At 39.1% G+C, this 21,921-nt stretch overlaps 1 protein-coding gene across 1 annotated transcript in view; it reads left to right on the top strand.

Annotated features, from left to right (window-relative positions):
• NTPCR (nucleoside-triphosphatase, cancer-related) overlaps positions 1 to 19,991 on the top strand; it is a 37,102-nt gene extending 17,111 nt beyond the window's left edge. Inside the window, exons 4-5 of the mRNA XM_049789023.1 lie at positions 6,832 to 7,041; positions 19,764 to 19,991. Of these exons, the coding sequence (XP_049644980.1) occupies positions 6,832 to 7,041; positions 19,764 to 19,832 (279 nt within the window). The 3' untranslated portion in view covers positions 19,833 to 19,991. The remainder of the gene's footprint in view (positions 1 to 6,831; positions 7,042 to 19,763) is intronic.
• The last annotated feature ends 1,930 nt before the right edge of the window (positions 19,992 to 21,921 follow it).

The following is a 21,921-nucleotide window of genomic DNA, read 5'->3' as shown; positions in this document are numbered from 1 at the left end:
AAAATTTGTATATACAATTGCCTTTCACCCTGTCATTTACCCATTTTGTCCCGTTTCCAATACTTCCTTCTGATATTACCCTCCCCTTCACATCATTCAAAAGCCCTCATGCAATTGTAAGAGGTATGAGTTCTTGGATGACTTGGTGATTTTCTTACATCTCATACTGAGAAAGCATTTGAGTGCTTTTGGTTTTGTATGAACACAATTTCTGATCTGTAAACCAGTTTGTGTGAATAGAATTTTACTGTTTGGGAAGAGAGGCTAGGTGAGGCAGAGGTGGAGCAGGGCAGGACAGTGCAAGAATATCTTTATATCACTTTTTAATTCATCGTGATTTTACTGTACTATAGAGTTTCATAGGTGTGTTTAGTACCTCAGTCATGTCTAGGATTAAGTGTACCCACAAAAAGTTCCATCACCAGAAATACTTTCGGGGTCTGCAACACTTGCTTTTGTGCCTCAGGCTAGGAGCAGAGTACAGCTTGGTATGGCCCCCAAACAAGCAAATAAACAAAGAAATAAAAGTCCCTTTACCAAAAGATCTGTCTATGCCTTTGTCCAACCAACTTCCCCTTTCCCTCTGTACTTATTCCTGAGTCTAGGAATTAGTTTTGTTGTTTTTGCTTGTTTTCATGTCTATTTATATTTGGCATGATTTAGACTGTGCTGTAATTGTCTTTAACTTATTTTATTTAGAGTAATCATTAAGTTTCATCCATTGGGTCTCCGTTCTGTCAATTGCCTTTTTTTTTGTTTTGAACAGAATAGTAATCCTCTCGGTATATATACCTCATCTTTATTTAGCCTTTTGTCAAAGGGCATTTAGGTTGCCTTGGCAATGCTGCTGTGAACATAGGATTGTAAATACCATTTTGAACTAGTCTGTTTTAGAATTACTGTATTGTTTATTCCTTCTTTTCCCAGTTTGTGAGTTATGAATGTGTTATATAAACTGGGATGGAGGAGTGGACAACTATTTTAGGATATCACAGTCATCAGAGTATTTAACTTTGAAATGTTAGGTATTTTTTTCCCATAGAAATAAGGATAAAGGTTTATACTGAGAAATTGCCAATTGACCCAGCAATGTTCTTTGTAACATTCTCCCCTTCTAATTGTTACTTATGCATAGAATTTATGTACTGAACGAGTCTCCCTTAATCTGCAATATTTTTATAGTCAGTCACTTTTTTTTGTTGGGTTTTGGTGGGGTTAGGCACTTTTCAACTTTTCCTGATTCTAGGTTCAGGAGTTATCCTTGCAGTAGCCATAGGCAAAACTTCTTACATCCTGTATTATCTCTGTAGTTGAATGGTCTGTCTTACTATATCAGCACATTAAAAAAATAGTTCTGTGCTTTAGGCTATTTTTCTTTGTTTGTTTGTGTAGTCATCCCGTCCCCGTCCCCACCATTTGCCATTTTCTCATGATTAGATTTAGCAGGAATTCTACATACATGGTGTAGCATCTTTCCTAAGTATGTCATCTACAGACATGATATTTGGTGATGTTAATTTTGATAATGTGATTAAAGAAGTTGTTTGCTTTCTTCATTGAATTTTTTTTGAGTCAGATACTTTAAAAGCACTCACTTCCTCATCAATATTTTATATTTTTTATTATAATTTTAAAAGTATTATATCTTGGCCCGGAGAGATAGCACAGTGGTAGGGCATTTGCCTTGTATGTGGCTGACCCAGAGCCAACCTGGGTTCAATCCCCAGCATCCCATATAGTTCCTTGAGCCTGCCAGGAGCAATTTCTGAGCAGAGAGCCAAGAGTAGCTCCTGAGTGCCACCAGGTGTGCCCCAAACAAACAAACAAACAAAGAAGTATTATATCTTAAGATAAAAGTAAATTTCTCTTGAGTCTTCAACTGGAAAGAAAATTTAACGACTACTTTTGAAATATGAGCAACAAGTAAACCTAAAATTACTTAAATTTAGGAGCTGAGCTGAAAAAGCGAGAAGGTACATATAAATATTGATCATTATGTTGCACAACTGAAATAAATGATAGATCTCAATTATGCCTCAATTTTATTAAAAAAATTCATCATGATTGTTTTCCCCCTAAGTTCTATTTTTTCCTTCTCTAATTATATCTAGTTACCTTATTAATTAGGAAAAAAGTCATCATCATTTTACTGTAACAAAAATGATCAACACTCTCTTCTTCAGGCAGTTTGTTTTAAGATCAGGATATCAGACAGGAAAGATAACAAGCTATTTAATTATTTGATTAAAATCTTTATAAGCAAATTACTGTAAACACTGTCAGCTGGTGAGGAAGTGGCTGGAAGAAGTATATAGATATTTTATGCCTGGTCTTATCTCTTCTACCTTTTAAGGAGAGGATTGAGTTTCTTGCCACTGGAGACCATACTGTAGTCTCAATAAAAAAAGATGTTGGTAATATTAATTTTTCTGAATTCAAATTTCTATCTCTTTCTTAATAATGATTCCAAACAACAGGGAGCCATGTAGCTATATCTTATGTAGATTCAGAAACTGAAGCACTATTCCTCATTGTTGGAGAAAATAGTTTTTCATAAGTAGATGAATTTATTAGTTTCAGCTCTTTCTTCATTTGAAAACAAAATAGGTGGAATAGCACATGTAATATGAAAGAGAGCTTTGAAGTCAGACCATCCTGGGTCTTAATGCAACTTTTGTCACACTGATGAAAATCTCAGATTTTCTTCCTTCTCTGTGAAACAGATGATAGCATCAGAACTGAATATAAAAATGCTTGAACCATTTTATTTGAAACAGGAACCTGGTGTCAAGGTGGTGCTAAGGAGGCGAGAGAGAGAGAGAGAGAGAGAGAGAGAGAGAGAGAGAGAGAGAGAGAGAAGAGGAGAGGAGAGGAGAGGAGAGGAGAGGAGAGGAGAGGAGAGGAGAGGAGAGGAGAGGAGAGGAGAGGAGAGGAGAGGAGAGGAGAGGAGAGGAGAGGAGAGAGAGGAGAGAGAGAGGAGAGAGAGAGAGAGAGGAGAGAGAGGAGAGAGAGAGAGAGAGAGATACATCTGTCTTGAGACCTAGGACTCAAAAATTCCATTCTGGACACTGGGTTTTTGATTCTTTAGAGTGGCTCTCTACCACTGGATGGTAATTCAGTCCCAGCTTAGTTCTGAAGCTTGAAAAATGCCAGGGGTGTATTTGGTACTCAGGTGAGGTGCTTATGTGGATGAGACTCAGAAAAACCATTTAAACTATGGAAGATTAGCCTGAGAACTAATCTGCTATGGAGGCAGTGGAAATCTCTGGTAGATGGGTAGGGTCTTGGTAGGTCTTTTGGGGCGTATTAGGCTATCTAGACCCCTGATTTTGCTTCCTGGGGATGTACAGACAGCATGCCTCTCTCTAGTGTAATTCCGAAACACACAGAGTGGAGACCTGCATTGTTAGTTAATCATTTTAGAGGCTGAATTGTGGACTTGCTTTGCTTTGTTTCTTACCATTGGCCATTCTATCTTCCCTAGAATTTGTGCCTTTTTTAGGGAGAAGTTTTATCTGCTTGACTTGTGCTACTTTCTGGCCACGTGTTCCTCCCTCTCTTCTATGATTGTATGTATGTTGATTCAGATAGATGAGTTCAAAACAATCTCTGTTGTTAACATATTTTATTTTTTGAATAAATAATATCTTTACTTAAACACCATGATTACAAACATGATTGTAGTTGGCTTTCAGTCATAAAAAGAACACCTCCCTTCACCAGTGCAACACTCCCATCACCAATGCCCCATCTCCCCCCCCCCCCCGTATTCAAGACAGGCTTTCTATTTTCCTCACACATTTACATTATGATAGTTCTCAGTGTAGTTATGTCTCTAACTGCATTCATCACTCTTTGTGGTGAGCTTCATATAGTGAGCTGGTCTTTCCGGCCCTCATCTCTGAATTTTTTCAATAATGTCTTTTATTTTTCTTAAAACCCATACATGAGTGAGACTATTCTGTGTCTATCTCTCTCCCTCTTATTTCACTCAACATAATAGATTCCATGTACATCCATGTATAGGAACATCTCATGACTTCATCTCTCCCGATGGCTGTATAATATTTCATTGTGTATGTGTATCCCAATTTCTTTATCCATTCATCTGTTGAAAGGCATCTTGGTTGTTTCCAGAATCTGGCTATTGTAAATAGTGCTACAATGAATATAGGTGTGAGGAAGAGATTTTTGTATTGTGTTTTTGAATTACTAGGGTATAACCCCAGGAGTGGTATAGCTGGATCATATGGGAGCTCAATTTCCAGTTTATTGAGGAATATCCATATCGTTTTTCATAAGGGCTGGACTAGATGGCATTCCCACCAACAGTGAATCAGAGTTCCTTTCTCCCCATATCCCCGCCAGCACTGATTGTTCTTGTTCTTTGTGATGTGTGCCAGTCTCTGTTGCGTGAGAAGGTACCTCATTGTTGTTTAGATTTGCATCTCCCTGATGATTAGTGCTGTGGAACATTTTTTCTTGTGCCTTTTGGCCATTTAGGGATATGAGTCAAGTGATAGAGCACTTCTTTGCTTGTATGAGTCCCTGAGTTTATTTGATCCCCGGTACCACATGATCCCCTGGTCAGGTGTAACACTGGTGACCACTGAACACCACCATAGGCCATTAGCACTTCCAGGACTGACCCTGTTCCACCAAAATTTTGCCTTCAGGTCTCCAGAAATATTTCTCATGTAAACAATTCGGGAAAAGGCAAAAAAACGACATCACTTTGCTTTCTTAAATTCATTAACTTGCCTGTATTAGGTTTATGTTATCTTTTTATCCCTCAAAGTGTGACTTAAGATTAAACAAAGGCAAAAAAAAAAAAAAAAAGGCAAAAGAACCCACCCCAAACCCTGACTGTTTTCATTTCTCTAGCACAAGGATATTTTGTTGTTGCTCCAAATCGATCTGTCTTGAAAGCAGACTAGCTGAATGCAACTAAAGCTATAAAATTATTTACAGCTTCTTTTATCCATGACTGGTCAATTTAGGACTCTATCCCAAGGAAATATCTTCTCATCCAAAATAAACAGGAACTACACTTTGCTCAAAGATGTTTTTTTTTTTTCTCTGTCAGTGAAAATTTATAATCCACTAAATGCAAGCCCAAGAAAGAGTTTTAGTGCCACAGAGGGTTTGCTGCCGTGCCACCTGGAGCTCAGAAAGGGTCTGCAGTGATGCTAACCAAAGTCACCCAAAACAGTCTTTCAGAAGCTCCTATATCATGACTTCAGGGAATCCTGGAAGCTTGTTAGTCCACCAACTACAGGAAACTGGGGCAGGTTTTGGATGGTTTTAAACCTTGAGCCCTTGAGAGAACCTGGAGCATTGTAAACTATTATTATTTAGCCACTTATTCTTGTTTCCTTCTATAGTTTATTATATATATATAGATAGATAGATATAAATATATATATAAAACAGTCCTGGGAAAAGTAGACTTTATTTTTCTTAAACTCTTACTGTATTATTTAGAAAAGCAATTTAAGCACTTAACAATCCCTCAACAGAGCAAGAATACTTAGGTTATTTAAAATTTGGACATTTTTCAAAACATTTTGTTTTGTTCTGTTTTGTTTGAGGCATTATGATTTGCAAAGTGTTCCATGCATACAATGATGTGTAGTCACAGCCTCCACTAGTGTTTACTTCCCTTCACTGTCATCCCAGTGTCTTTTCCTGCCCTCAGTCCCACAACACACAGACTCAGACACACACACACACACACACACACACACACACACACACACACACACACACACACACACACACACACACCCTTTAAGAAAAGATAACAGACTTCTTTTTAAGATTCCTCTAGTTCCTGGATAACAAAGGGTCAAATTCCATACTGAGTGAATAAAGATTTTTTTCATTAAGATGAATTTTAAGATGGATATATACCATATTTTCCGGCATATAAGATAACTTTTGAAACAAAAAAAAGCCAGCCGAAAATTGGGGGTCGTCTTATATGCCGAGTATATCCCGAAAAATGTTTCAATATGCCACTAAACAAAAATTGTCTGAATATTGCCACAAAATGAATTTTCCAATTCGATCCTGCACCAATCACTGCTAAGCTGCTCAGACCGCCTCTTTAACTCAGCCAATCCAAGCAGGCTTTTTATGCATGCAAATTAGACAATGTTCTGGACCCGAATCTACACTGTCAAAAGCCTGCTCAGATTGGCCAGAATCAGAGAGGAAGTCTATTACAGTATAACCTTTGAACCTTTGCTTGTTGTGATTGTGGTACATGAGGACAGGAACACATGCAGCACATGCAGCACAGGAACATTCTGTCTGATACAGTGAATATAGGCCTAAACCTATGTTTTAACTGCAAAATTAGGGGGTTGTCTTATATGCCCCGTCATCTTACCGGAAAATACAGTAAGATTGGTAGAAAATAATATATGCACATGTGTACAAATAACTAAAGAAGCTTCAGTAATGTTAGTGACTTACTAATGTAGAGACTTGTAGTGACGTGCTTTTTATTTATACTTACTCTTGTATTTACATTGTGCCCATGTTGAATGACATACATTATATACAAGTATATACAGACACACATTCATTCAGATTGCTTGCAAAACTTTTATTTTAATGTGCCATAATATTGCACAGGGAATTGAAATTTCCTCATGTTGCTGTCTCCAGGGAGCCCCTTTTTACAAGAACTTGACAACTGTCCCATGTGGGCTGTAACAGGACTGTCTATGGCTTGACTGGGGATAAAGACCCTAGATACTTTGCTTGGATAACAAAGACACTTGGATACTTTGGTGTCATGATTAATGTCTTTGTCATCTTTAGGCAAGTTCCAGCAGTGGCTCGGGGCATGGAGTCTGTGTCATTGATGAAATTGGGAAAATGGAGCTCTTCAGTCAGCCTTTCATCCAGATTGTTCGGCAGATATTGTCCACCCCGGGGACTGTAGTCCTTGGTACAATACCACTACCTAAAGGAAAACCACTGAGCCTTGTGGAAGAAATAAGAAACAGAGATGATATTAAAGTGTTCACTGTGAGTACATTCAATATTACATATCTAAAAATGGTACAGGTGCCTAAAATAGTAGATGTGTGTAGCTCTGATGTGTTTTCTCTTATGCTAGACTATAGATAGCCAAATTAGATTCCCCCCTTCCCCCAAAACCTTAGGAGTCAGATTATGCTCTATTCAGTAGAAAAACAAATCTGTTTGTGGGGAAGCCATTCAACCTTTTGGCCTACTACCACCTCTCCCAGACCCTAAGACATCCTCAGCATTAGAAATCAGCTGAGCTGCTCTTCTGAGTATTCTGAGTAATCTCTTGTCTTGATGAAGAGATACAAAGTAGATAAGGGACATTTGCTTTTGAAAGTCTCCCACCCAGGCATACGTAGGTATCACTCCTAGTGATTCTTTGGGTTTCCTGCCATGCCAAAGATTGAACCTATAGATCCTATTTGCAGAGCTTGTGCTTCAATCCTGTTAGCTATCTCTCCAGCACTTAATATTCTTCCTTTTAACTGACACACCTCTGCTTGTGGGATAAAGAGATGGAGGCTATATTTTGAAGCACTTCTTTGCAGTGCTGTGGAGTCACATCATCCAGTATAACTTTGTGATGATGCTGATGTACTGTGTGTACATTGTTGATTACAGTAGCCATTTATAAAATCAAAAGAATAGAAATTGTATCAACTATCTTCTAAGTCCATGATGCACTGAAAAGAGAAGTGAATTACAAATAAAAAAGACAGCTTAGCACCTGAAAATTAAACTTAAGCTCATTATTAATAACTTAAAAGATAATAAATTAAGCTAATAAAATTAAGTTCATTACTCAACAACCAGTCAGTCAGAGAGAAAATGAAAGAAGAAATCAGAAGATTTCTGGAGGGCCCGGAGAGAAAGCACAGCAGCGTTTGCCTTGTAAGCAGCCGATCTAGGACCAAAGGTGGTTGGTTCGAATCCCGGTGTCCCATATGGTCCCCCGTGCCTGCCAGGAGCTATTTTGGAGCAGAGAGCCAGGAGTAACCCCTGAGCACCGCCGGGTGTGGCCCAAAAACCAAAAAAAAAAAAAAAAAAAGATTCCTGGAAACAAACAATAATGGCTTCCTTCACTGCACCGTTGTCCCTTTGTTCCCCACTTATTTCTTTAAAAATCCACCCAAAAGGCCGGAGAGATAGCACAGTGGTAGAGCATTTGCCTTGCATGTAGCTGATCCAGGACAGACAGTCATTCAAATCCCAGCATCCCATATAGTCCCTCGAGCCTGCCAGGGGTGATTTCTGAGCGCAGAGTCAAGAGTAACCCGTGAGTGCTGCCGGGTGTGATCCAAAAACCAAAAAATAAAAACTCACCCAAGAAATATTGTATTTCTTTGGAATATTTCTCTTGACTCTAGTTCATACAAAATACCTCTCCCCTGCACTTATATTTTGAGTGATGAACTGATTTTATCCCATAAACTGGTTTTCTTGAAGAAAGGGAAAATTCTTGATATATGCCAGTACCAACATATTGTTAGACACCATGGATGCTCTCAAGAAATGCACTCATGGGGCTAGTATGATAGTACAGTGGGCAGTGCATTTGCCTTGCATGCTGCCAACCTGGGTTCTACCTTGAGTAATATTTCCTAAGTCCAGAACCAGGAGTAACTCCTGAGCATTACTGGGTATGGTCCCAAAATTAAAACCAAACAAGCAAACAAACAAATGCACTCATATAAGGAGATGGACACACTGGTGATAGGTGTGTTTTGTGACCCTACATATGGTCTGTTTTGGAGAATGTCCCATGTGGAGAAGAATGTCATTCAGAGGGATATATATATCCATTTCTTCCTTCAGTGCCAGAATATCCTTTTTGATTGTTGTCTGGTTGATCTATCAATAGGTTAGAATAGTCTACAACTGCAACTAATACTATATTGTTATATATGTCTTCAAGTCTGTTAGCAGTTGTTTTAAGTATTTTTCTGGCTCTTCCTTTGGTGCATATATGTTTAGAAGTATGATTTCTTCTTAATGTACAAATCCCTTAATTGTTAAGAAATGACCCACTCTGTCTTTTATGACCTCTTTAAGTCTATGGTGTCTAATATTAGTGGCCATTCCTGCCTTTTTAACAGTTGTTTGCTTGAAGGATCATCTTCAGTCCTTTGACTTTGAGGGTATTTTTTTTTAGCTCTTGACTATTCAAATGTGTTTCTGTCAGACAGCAAAATGTTGGATTCAGTTTTCTAATTCATTTTGCCACTTTGTGTCTCTTAATTATGCACTTTGTTCATTGACATTGAGAGATTATTGTTATAGAATTTTGTACCATTTTTTTGTAAAAGTTTGTTGTGTTTGTGGGATTTATCTTGGCTTAAAGTACCAACTTCAGTTCTTTTTTAGACTTGGTTTTGAGTATGTAAATTTTTTGAGCTATTGTTTATCTATGATGCTGTGTATCCTTCCTTCAAACCTGAATAAAAGTCTGGCTGGGTGAAATATTCTTGGCAAGGCATTCATTTAGTTGAGTTTTTCACTATATTCTACCTTTGTCTATATTCATACCTTTGGTCACGGTGGATTGTTGCTTGTGATCAGTCTGCTTTAAAGGATGCTTCTTTGTATGTAATTTCCCTTTTTTATTTTGCTGCTTCTTGTATTATGTCTTTATGTTTTTCATCATTGTTGACTAGATTGTGCCTAAGGATTCTTTTATTTGGGTCTCTGTTAACTGCTATTTTTTTAGGCCATTAGGATGTGGTTGCATGGACTCTCCAACTCTAGGAACTTATTAGCAATGATGGCTTTGTCTGTTGCTTCTGCATAAGGGTTTTCTTCCAGCATCTCTGGAACCCCAATGATTCTTACGTTGTTCCTGTTGAATTTACCCAAGACTTCTATTTTTATCTGTTTACTTATTTTGAGGTTTTTCATTTTTGGTTATTTTACAACTCCATCTTCTGCTGTTGTCTGGAGATGTTATACAGAACATCCTCGAACTCTCTGATTTAGTTCTTAATAGTTGGTACTATGCTGGTGAAGCTTTCCAGTGAGTTTTTTATTCTGAATACTGATTTTTCAATTTTGTCATTTTTATTTGACACTTTCTCATTTCTACTCTCATCTAATGTCCTCTGTGTCTTATTGGCCATCAGTCCCAGAGTTTCTTTTCGTTCCTTGAACATTAAAGACATTAAAGCATTTTCTATAAAGTCACTATTATTTTCATTTTTTTTTGTTTTGTTTTGTTTCATTTTGTTTTTTGGGTTGCACTTTATGGCGTTTAGGGTTTACTCTTGGCTCTTTGCTCAGCAATCACTCCTGGCAAGCACGGGGAACCATATGGGATGCCAGGATTCAAACCATTGTCTGTCCAGGATCGGCTGGCTGCAAGCAAAGCAAATGCCCTACTGCTGTGCTATCTCTCCAGCCCCAGTACTCAGTAATTTTTAAAAACTGTATTTTTTAATAAATGGTCTTTAAATATTTTAAACAGCTCTCAGGCCACATAGGTAGTATACATTTAAAAAGTAGCTAAACATCATTAACATTAGGCAAATTAAAGCTGCAGTAAAACCCACTAGTATGACTATTATAAGACTGAATAAAATGGATAAAAACAAGTGTTAGTGAGGAGATGAAGAAGCAAGAGATTTCTTAACACTGCTGAGAATGAAAATATGAAGAGTCCTTAAAAATAAACAAGGAGTTATCATTACAATATAGCAATTCTAGTTATGTGCCAAATAAATAATGTTTTCTATTTTGTATACATGCTTACAGCAGAAATATTTATAACAATTATGAATTGTTTCCAAAAATGGAAACAAGTTTAATGCCCACTGATTGACGAATAGATAAACAAAATGTAATGTACATAAAGGATATCATTTGGCAAACAAAATTGAAGAGTAATACACGTCATAGCATTGCAAATTAACATCACATGCTATGTGAAAGAAACTTGTCACAGAAAGTTTGTGTGATTCCATACACATTGTATCATGCCATCTGTATAAAATGTTTAGGACAGGAAATTTATAGAGGTTGTTAAGGACAGGAAGTAGTATACAGTGGATAAGAATGAGATTATGAGGTGAGATGAATTATTAAAATATTCTGAATAGGCTAATAGTTGTGGAACTCTGAATATATTAGTCACTGAATATGTAAGGGTTAAATACTATGATATTTTTAAAATACCTTGAAATATTTAAAAATAAAATCTTACAAGTGGGGGCCAGTGAGTGACTAGGGTACATGCCTTGTGTGGCCCACCTTAGTTCAATCCCCAGATCACAGATAGTCCTCTGAACACTGTCAAGAGTGATCCCTGAGTACAGAGATGGGCAAATCCCTAAGTATAGCAAGATAAAGCCCCAAAAGAAAACAATAAATACATTTTAAAAAGACTCAAGAAAAAAAGAGAAGTCTTATAAATGTATACACATAGAAATCATTCCACCCATTCAAAGAAGTCACACATATTTGTTCTTCTATGGAAATATAGTTCTGTCGCTTGGGATTTAACATATAGTCCTTTCCCAAGCAGGCACACTTGATGACTGAGGTAATGCTCATCCTTAGGAAAAAAAGTTGAGTTTGAGGGTTTGGATTTGCATTTTTGTGATACCTTAATAGATTAACATATACAATGATCAGTAGCAAATAAATATTATAATAATCCTTATTAAAAATACCCTATCTTTGGGGCTGAAGCTGTAGCACAGTGGCGTTTGCCTTGCATGTGGTGCACTTGGAAAGGACCCAGGTTTGATTCCCAACTTCCCATATGGTCCCCTGAATCTGTGAGAAGCAATTTCGTGGTGAAGAGCCAGGAGTACCCCTGAGCACTGCCAGGTGTGGCCTAAAAACCAAGAATAATTTTTTTCCCCATCTTTGACTATTGTTTTTCCAGAGTTTCATCACATTTCTGAATTTATAGTACCTGACATTTAGGATTTTTGTATCTCTAAGGATGCCTCTTAAAGCAGTTAGAATTCTTAAAATAAACAGAATGTTCATTATATTTATTTGCTTAATCAACTATTATTTTAAAGAGCTACCTTCATTTAAAATGCAATATATTGAGTGCCCACTTATATAAGTTATGAGGATAGATGCAGACCTTGTTATCTTGAAATGTGTGGTCCAATCTCACTGTGCCCAAGGATCCTTGAGTAAAATGGGACTTATCCTCTCTTTTTCTCTTTCCTAAGGGAGGAAGACAGAGCAACTGTTTGTACAGTTCTTCATTTACTTCTACAATTCTTGGGGGGCCCTCAAGTCCCTTTCTCTTTGATTTCTCAGGCAATATTACAGATAGGATTCTGGTGGTTAGAGAGGTAAAATTCTGTGTAAATAGAAAGATTCCTGATATTGATATGATGCTGGACTAAACACTAGTGTTCAGATTCCCAAGTTCTTAAGAGAGCAGTTGCACTGAGAGTTAATTTCCTATAAGTCATTTCCCAAAAAATATTCTTTTTTTTTTTTTTTTTTTTTTTTTTTTTAATTTTTTTTTATTTAAACACCTTGATTACATACATGATTGTGTTTGGGTTTCAGTCATAAAAGGAACACCACCCATCACCAGTGCAACATTCCCATCACCCAAGTCCCAAATCACCCTCCTCCCCACCCAACCCCCGCCTGTACCCTAAACAGGCTCTACATTTCCCTCATACATTCTCAATATTAGGACAGTTCAAAATGTAGTTATTTCTCTAACTAAACTCATCACTCTTTGTGGTGAGCTTCCTGAGGTGAGCTGGAACTTCCAGCTCTTTTCTCTTTTGTGTCTGAAAATTATTATTACAAGGGTGTCTTTCATTTTTCTTAAAACCCATAGATGAGTGAGACCATTCTGCGTTTTTCTCTCTCTCTCTGACTTATTTCACTCAGCATAATAGATTCCATGTACATCCATGTATAGGAAAATTTCATGACTTCATCTCTCCTGACAGCTGCATAATATTCCATTGTGTATATGTACCACAGTTTCTTTAGCCATTCATCTGTTGAAGGGCATCTTGGTTGTTTCCAGAGTCTTGCTATGGTAAATAGAGCTGCAATGAATATAGGTGTAAGGAAGGGGTTTTTGTATTGTATTTTTGTGTTCCTAGGGTATATTCCTAGGAGTGGTATAGCTGGATCGTATGGGAGCTCGATTTCCAGTTTTTGGAGGAATCTCCATATCGCTTTCCATAAAGGTTGAACTAGACAGCATTCCCACCAGCAGTGGATAAGAGTTCCTTTCTCTCCACATCCCCGCCAACACTGTTTATTCTCATTCTTTGTGATGTGTGCCATTCTCTGGGGTGTGAGGTGGTATCTCATCGTTGTTTTGATTTGCATCTCCCTGATGATTAGTGATGTGGAACATTTTTTCATGTGTCTTTTGGCCATGCGTATTTCTTCTTTGTCAAAGTGTCTGTTCATTTCTTCTCCCCATTTTTTGATGGGGTTAGATGTTTTTTTCTTGTAAAGTTCTGTCAGTGCCTTGTATATTTTGGAGATTAGCCCCTTATCTGATGGGTATTGGGTGAATAGTTTCTCCCACTCAGTGGGTGGCTCTTGTATCCTGGGCACTATTTCCTTTGAGGTGCAGAAGCTTCTCAGCTTAATATATTCCCATCTGTTAATCTCTGCTTTCACTTGCTTGGAGAGTGCAGTTTCCTCCTTGAAGATGCCTGTAATGTCCTGTAGTGTTTTGCCTATGTGCTGTTCTATATATCTTATGGTTTTGGGGCTGATATCGAGGTCTTTAATCCATTTGGATTTTACCTTTGTACATGATGTTAGCTGGGGGTCTAAGTTTAATTTTTTGCAAGTGGCTATCCAATTGTGCCAACACCACTTGTTGAAGAGGCTTTCCCTGCTCCATTTAGGATTTCCTGCTCCTTTATCAAAAATTAGATGGTTGTATCTCTGGGGAACATTTTCTGAGTATTCAAGCCTATTCCACTGATCTGAGGACCTATCCTTATTCCAATACCATGCTGTTTTGATAACTGTTGCTTTGTAGTACAGTTTAAAGTTGGGAAAAGTAATTCCTCCCATATTCTTTTTCCCAATGATTGCTTTAGCTATTCGAGGGTGTTTATTGTTCCAAATGAATTTCAAAAGTGTCTGATCCACTTCTTTGAAGAATGTCATGGGTATCTTTAGAGGGATGGCATTAAATCTGTATAATGCCTTGGGGAGTATTGACATTTTGATGATGTTAATCCTGCCAATCCATGAGCAGGGTATGTGTTTCCATTTCCGTGTGTCCTCTCTTATTTCTTGGAGCAGAGTTTTATAGTTTTCTTTGTATAGGTCCTTCACATATTTAGTCAAGTTGATTCCAAGATATTTGAGTTTGTGTGGTACTATTGTGAATGGGGTTGTTTTCTTAATGTCCATTTCTTCTTTATTACTGTTGGTGTATAGAAAGGCCATTGATTTTTGTGTGTTAATTTTGTAGCCTGCCACCTTGCTATATGAGTCTATTGTTTCTAGAAGCTTTTTGATAGAGTCTTTAGGGTTTTCTAAGTAGAGTATCATGTCATCTGCAAACAGTGAGAGCTTGACTTCTTCCTTTCCTATCTGGATTCCCTTGATATCCTTTTCTTGCCTAATCGCTATAGCAAGTACTTCCAGTGCTATGTTGAATAGGAGTGGTGAGAGAGGACAGCCTTGTCTTGTGCCAGAATTTAGAGGGAAGGCTTTCAGTTTTTCTCCATTGAGGATAATATTTGCCACTGGCTTGTGGTAGATGGCCTTCACTATATTGAGAAAGGTTCCCTCCATTCCCATCTTGCTGAGAGTTTTGATCAAGAATGGGTGTTGGACCTTATCAAATGCTTTCTCTGCATCTATTGATATGATCATGTGGTTTTTATTTTTCTTGTTATTGATGTTGTGTATTATGTTGATAGATTTACGGATGTTAAACCAGCCTTGCATTCCTGGGATGAAACCTACTTGATCGTAGTGGATGATCTTCTTAATGAGGCATTGAATCCTATTTGCCAGGATTTTGTTGAGGATCTTTGCATCTGCATTCATCAGTGATATTGGTCTGTAATTTTCTTTTTTGGTAGCGTCTCTGTCTGGTTTAGGTATCAAGGTGATGTTGGCTTCATAAAAGCTATTTGGAAGTGTTTCTGTTTGTTCAATTTCATGAAAGAGTCTTGCCAAGATTGGCAGTAGTTCCTCTTGGAAAGTTTGATAGAATTCATTAGTGAATCCATCTGGACCTGGGCTTTTGTTTTTCGGCAGACATTTGATTACTGTTTTAATTTCATCAATGGTGATGGGGGTGTTTAGATATGCTACATCCTCTTCCTTCAACCGTGGAAGATTATAAGAGTCCAAGAATTTATCCATTTCTTCCAGGTTCTCATTTTTAGTGGCGTAGAGTTTTTCAAAGTAGTTTCTGATTACCCTTTGAATCTCTGTCATATCAGTAGTGATCTCTCCTTTTTCATTCCTGATACGAGTTATCAAGTTTCTCTCTCTCTCTTTCTTTGTTAGGTTTGCCAGTGGTCTATCAATCTTGTTTATTTTTTCAAAGAACCAACTTCTGCTTTCGTTGATCTTTCGGATTGTTTTTTGAGTTTCCACTTCGTTGATTTCTGCTCTCAGCTTTGTTATTTCCTTCTGTCTTCCTGTTCTTGGGTCCTTTTGTTGAGCATTTTCTAGTTCTATTAGCTGTGTCATTAAGCTACTCAGGTAAGCTCCTTCTTCCTTCCTGATGTGTGCTTGCAAAGCTATAAATTTTCCTCTCAGTACTGCTTTTGCTGTGTCCCATAAGTTCTGAGAGTTTGTGTCTTTATTGTCATTTGTTTCCAGGAACCTTTTTATTTCCTCCTTGATTTCATCTCGGACCCACTGGTTATTGAGCATGAGGCTGTTTAACTTCCAGGTGTTAAAGTGTTTCTTCTGAGTCCCTTTGGAGTTCACAAATAATTTCAGAGCCTTGTGGTCAGCGAAGGTAGTCTGCAAAATTTCTATCCTCTTGATCTTATGGAGGTATGTTTTATGTGCCAGCATGTAGTCTATCCTGGAGAATGTCCCATGTACATTGGAGAAGAATGTGTATCCAGGTTTCTGGGGATGGAGTGTCCTATATATATCCACTAGGCCTCTTTCTTCCATTTCTCTCCTCAGGTCTAGTATATTCTTGTTGGGTTTCAGTCTGGTTGACCTGTCCAGTGTTGACAAAGCCGTGTTTAGGTCCCCCACAATTATTGTGTTGTTGTTGATATTATTTTTCAGATTTGTCAGCAGTTGTATTAAATATTTTGCTGGCCCCTCATTCGGTGCATATATGTTTAGGAGAGTGAATTCTTCCTGCTCTACGTACCCCTTGATTAATATAAAATGTCCGTCTTTGTCCCTTACAACCTTCCTGAGTATAAAGTTTGCATTATCTGATATTAGTATGGCCACTCCAGCTTTTTTATGGGTGTTGTTTGCTTGGATAACTTTTCTCCAGCCTTTTATTTTGAGTCTATGTTTGTTCTGACTATTCAGGTGCGTTTCTTGTAGGCAGCAGAAGGTTGGATTGAGTTTTTTGATCCATTTAGCCACTCTGTGTCTCTTAACTGGTGCATTTAGTCCATTGACGTTGAGAGAAAGAATTGTCCTGGGATTTAACGCCATCTTTATTTCAAAATTTGGTGTGTCTTTTGGGTAGTCTTGTCTTAGATTAGGTCTTTCAGTTTTTCTCTTAAGACTGGTTTTGTGTCTGTGAAGTTTCTGAGCTGTTTTTTGTCTGTGAAACCATGTATTCTTCCATCAAACCGGAAAGTGAGTTTTGCTGGGTATAGTATTCTGGGTGAAGCATTCATTTCATTCAGTCTTGTCACAATATCCCACCACTGCTTTCTGGCATTGAGCGTTTCTGGTGACAGGTCTGCTGTAAATCTCAGGGAAGCTTGCTTGAACATGATTTCCCCTTTTGATCTTGCTGTTTTCAGAATTCTGTCTCTATCTGTGGGATTTGTCATTGTGACTAGGATGTGTCTTGGGGTGGTTTTTCTGGGGTCTCTTTTGGTTGGTACTCTTCGGGCATGCAGGATTTGATCACATATATTCTTTAGCTCTGGAAGTTTCTCTTTAATGATGTTCTTGACCATTGATTCTTCCTGGAAATTTTCTTCCTGGGTCTCTGGGACTCCAATGATTCTTAAGTTGTTTCTGTTGATCTTATCATAGACTTCTATTTTCGTCTGTTCCCATTCTTTGACTAATTTTTCTATTGTCTGCTCATTTGCTTTAAGTTTTTTGTCCAATCTCTCCTGCTGTATGGAATTGTTATGTATCTCATCTTCCACAGCACCAAGTCTATTCTCAGCTTCTGATACCCTGTCCCAGAGCTTATCCATTTTGTCATTCACTTCGTTTACTGAGTTTTTCAGGCCTGTTAGTTGACATGTTATTTCAGTTTGGAGTTTTGTCATTTCTGCCTTCATATTTTCTTGGTTCTTATTAGTGTTCTGTTCAACTCGATCCATGGTTTCTTGGAGTCTGTTGAGCACCTTCCATATTGCTAGTCTAAAGTCCTTATCTGAGAGGTTGATTAGTTGTTCAGTCATTATCTGGTCCTCAGAATTGTCATCTTCATTCTCTATGTCTGATGCTGGCCTGCGCTGTTTCCCCATTGTCACATTTGTATTGTGGGTTTTTCTACGTGTTGTAGTGGTATTCATTGTCTATATGATGTAGGCAGCACACTCCTCTGGCTCCTCCCTTTCTGGATGGGCTGACTTGCCTCTAAGGGAGGGGAGTCCTCCGTGGATGAAGCCTCACACTGGGTCAAATCTTAGGCCCGAGCATGTAACAGAGAAGACAGTCCAGAGAGAAATGTTTGCTTCTGTGATATAGCGCCGTTCTTAGTGTGATTTTTCCTTCTTGTTGCAATGGAGTTCTTTCCTTAGAAAGAGTGCACGGCCGCGTAGCGAAGCGGAGCGGCCGTGCTCCTCTGAGCCTCTTTTTGCCCCACTCGCAAGAGTTTCACGCAAGAGGACAGTAGACAGACATAGACAGGTCACACTCACAGTCTTTCACAGCTGAGCCCCACTGGGCCGGTGTACTTTCGCGGATTTTCCCCGCCTGGTGTCACACACAGGGAGCCAGCTTTTGCAAAGGATAGCCGGTTTTTATGCTCTGAAGTCCCTCCCTGAAAATGGCGTCTGGGCGAGCGAGGTTTCTGGAGGCTCTTTTTGCCCCACTCGCAAGAGTTTCACGCAAGAGGACAGTAGACAGACATAGACAGGTCACACTCACAGTCTTTCACAGCTGAGCCCCACTGGGCCGGTGTACTTTCGCGGATTTTCCCCGCCTGGTGTCACACACAGGGAGCCAGCTTTTGCAAAGGATAGCCGGTTTTTATGCTCTGAAGTCCCTCCCTGAAAATGGCGTCTGGGCGAGCGAGGTTTCTGGAGGCTCTTTTTGCCCCACTCGCAAGAGTTTCACGCAAGAGGACAGTAGACAGACATAGACAGGTCACACTCACAGTCTTTCACAGCTGAGCCCCACTGGGCCGGTGTACTTTCGCGGATTTTCCCCGCCTGGTGTCACACACAGGGAGCCAGCTTTTGCAAAGGATAGCCGGTTTTTATGCTCTGAAGTCCCTCCCTGAAAATGGCGCCTGGGCGAGCGAGGTTTCTGGAGGCTCTTTTTGCCCCACTCGCAAGAGTTTCACGCAAGAGGACAGTAGACAGACATAGACAGGTCACACTCACAGTCTTTCACAGCTGAGCCCCACTGGGCCGGTGTACTTTCGCGGATTTTCCCCGCCTGGTGTCACACACAGGGAGCCCAAAAAATATTCTTTATAGCCCCAGCAGCATGACCAATTTCTGGCTCATACCCCTTCAACTTGTTGAATGCCTGTATATTGTATGAGCCAAACAGGAAGGCAATGGTGAGGGGAGAAGAGGCGGCCTGGTCTTCTTTGTGGGAACAGCACACCTTTCAACTTCCCAGTAATCTTTGAATGTTTTTCCTGTTCTTATTGGGGCTGTGGTGGGTAGTAAGAAAAAGACCAAAAAAAGAAAAAAAAACTTAAACTAAAGCTTAAATAAAAAAATGTTATTTTTATTTGTTTTTATAGTAGTATTAATTGGGGAGAATATACATGGAAATCAAAAGATCCGATTTCTACTGTATACTATCTCCTCCAACTACATCTTTGTTCTCAGGAAAATAAATTCCTGCACTTCTGTCCTGCAGTTACCCCATCTTTCAAATGAGGGGCTGATTGGTAAGAGGATCCTTGTAGCACTCGATCTTTTAAGCGCATGAAGTGATCATTGACAGCTACTCAGAGTGAGCCCACCTGGCAGGCAGCCTTCCTTATAGATTATACTGGGAGGCAGGAGGAGGACAGACTGTTCTCCATCATGTATCCCATTGTCTAGGATTCAGGGGACCTAGAGGACCTCTGGGTCTAGTGCACTGCTGCATGTGGTAATTTAATGCAGTATAGCCAATTGGCTTAGCAACTTTGGCTGTTGCTTTCATGGTTCAGATTAACACAACTGCTTTCATAGTTCAGATCAATTTATCTGAAAACACGCTGGTGTTTATTGAGTGGGTCTTGTGTGGAGGATTTCACCAGCTCTGTCCTGTATTCAGAAAGACTTCCTCTGTAAGTCACAGACACACCTCTGTCATTGCGGCCTTCAGGCTCTTTCTGAGTATCTCTGTCAGAATTGAAGCAAAAGAAAGGAACATTGAAACCCTACACTTGCCTCTTCCCACAGGTCACCAAGGAAAACAGAAACCACCTTCTGCAGGATATTGTGATTTACGTTCAGAGAAGCAGGAAGTGACGAGTTTACACTACTGCCTTTTGTGCAGGGGACGAAAACGTGGCAGCTCAAGAGGAGTCCTATCAGTGCTCTGCCTGTCAAGGTTTTATGCCATCAGGTTCCCAAAACCTTGTGGACTTTCTTGAAAAATGTATGACAGCTGTTTTCCATAAAATGTTTAAAAGTACAAAATTAGCTTTAATGCCGATCGAGTCTAGAAGATTAACAATCCCTCGTGGTTTATTTCTGCTGGGAGTTTTTTTGTTTATTTCCTCTTGCAGTTGTGCATATGATTTGGGTAAATTATGAAATAAAAAATGGCTCTCAGAGATTCAGATGAAAATTTTCCCCATTGAAGTTTATAAATGTGTTCAAGAAGGAAATGAGAAAAGTTCACTAGTCAATTTTTCATGTCAAGAAAATTAAATCCCTTTCCAGGTGCAACTGCAAGCATATGCAGCTTACACTGAAAAATAGTTTGTTTTATTGAAATTTTTATTTTCAAAGAACCCCTTATAGATCACTTCCCATCTATTTGTTTACTATTTGTTTTTATAATAACCTAATAAAGTTTTAAAATGTGAAGATTACAAAACTGAGTTTTGTGTGAGAGGCATAAGCATTCTTCAGGAATATTCACAGCACCTAGTATTCATCAGACTAGTCTCATTTTGACCACGCTAACATTGATATGTTCTTAAGCCTTTCTGTGCTTTCTTTTCTTCTAGTAAAGAGGGGAGAATGAATACAGCCAGGTGGTACCACACTGTAAAAGAAAGCCATCATTAGCCAGTAGCCCCTGGCTAAAGGTTTCTGGAGAATGCCCTTGCTTGGGATTGATAGTCAGGAGTCTAAAATGATAGTTTGTTTTTGCCCCATGGCAAGCAGGACTGAAGTGGGCCTCCATCAAGGCAGAATCTATTATCATACCCAGTGATACTTTGCAGAATTCTAGAGTTCATAAAGGATAAAGCTGCCCTCCAGATGGTTACTGGAGTAATAATTGGTGTTCTTAGCCCCACATTTTTGTCTCCATAACAAGACAATTTTATGGCCTCTGATAGAAGCTTACCTCAGGATCTCTTTCCTGAACTCCTTCTCCCAGGATAACTTCCTATAGCTTAGTATAAATTTGCCAGGCCTTGGGGATTTCAACTGAAAATATAATAGATTGTAAACTAGCCCTTAAAGAAGGTATGAGTCCATTATAGAAAGATGTCATTTCTGCCCCCATTTTTGCCTATTTATGTTCTTTTTGTTTTGTTTTTGCTTATTGGGCCACACCCAGTGATGCTCAGGTGTTACTTCTGGCTATGCACTCAGAAATTGTTCCTGGTTTGGGGGACCATATGGAGCACTGGAGGATATAACCACAGTCCATCCTAGGTCAGCCACATGCAAGGCAGAGGCCCTACTGCTGCTCCACTGCTCTGGCCCCTGCTTATTTATGTTCTTTAGTGAGGCTAAGCTCATACTGTTTCACAGATATGGTTCCCAGGAACAGGAGTGGAAATACAGAGTATAGATGTGGTCTTCAACCGTGGCATTTGGACAGCCACTGCTCCAGAGCTAGAAAGGGCATCTCACAATAGCTGGAGGAGCAGAACTTAAAATAAATCCACTCTCCTTGTTTCTCATGTCCATCAGAGAGCCTTGTTGAGCCCTCAGAATAGAGAAGGAAGGAGATGGGCTGAGGAAATGTCTTGTATTACTTGAAGACAGACCTAGCACCTAGGCTAGGCAGGACTGAAGTGGGCCTCTATCAAGGCAGAGTCTATTATCATACCCAAGGGCACTTTGTCTGCAGAGTTCATATCCATTTGAAGTATGAGATGTTTTCCTCCTGCTTATTATCCTTTGAAAGGTGAAGAGGACTTGGCTTCCTGAACAGAGATCAGGAAGCATAGGATTCAGGAAGCACTTTCTGCAATAATGACAGGGTCTGTTGTTCTATATGAGGCCTGAGATGTGGTACTGCTTGGGCTCTGTGGTATCATGGTTTACCCAGACTGCTCTAGGTTTTTCCTTTTGAACACTATGTTTTCAGTCATGACTGTACGGTAGATTCTGGTTTTGTCTTGGTTGATGTTTTAACTATGAGAACTTTCCA

The sequence above is a fragment of the Suncus etruscus genome, chromosome 15 (assembly GCF_024139225.1).
Source record: "Suncus etruscus isolate mSunEtr1 chromosome 15, mSunEtr1.pri.cur, whole genome shotgun sequence".
In the NCBI taxonomy this organism is placed as follows: Eukaryota; Metazoa; Chordata; class Mammalia; order Eulipotyphla; family Soricidae; genus Suncus; species Suncus etruscus.
This window is presented reverse-complemented; position numbering and strand designations above follow the sequence as displayed.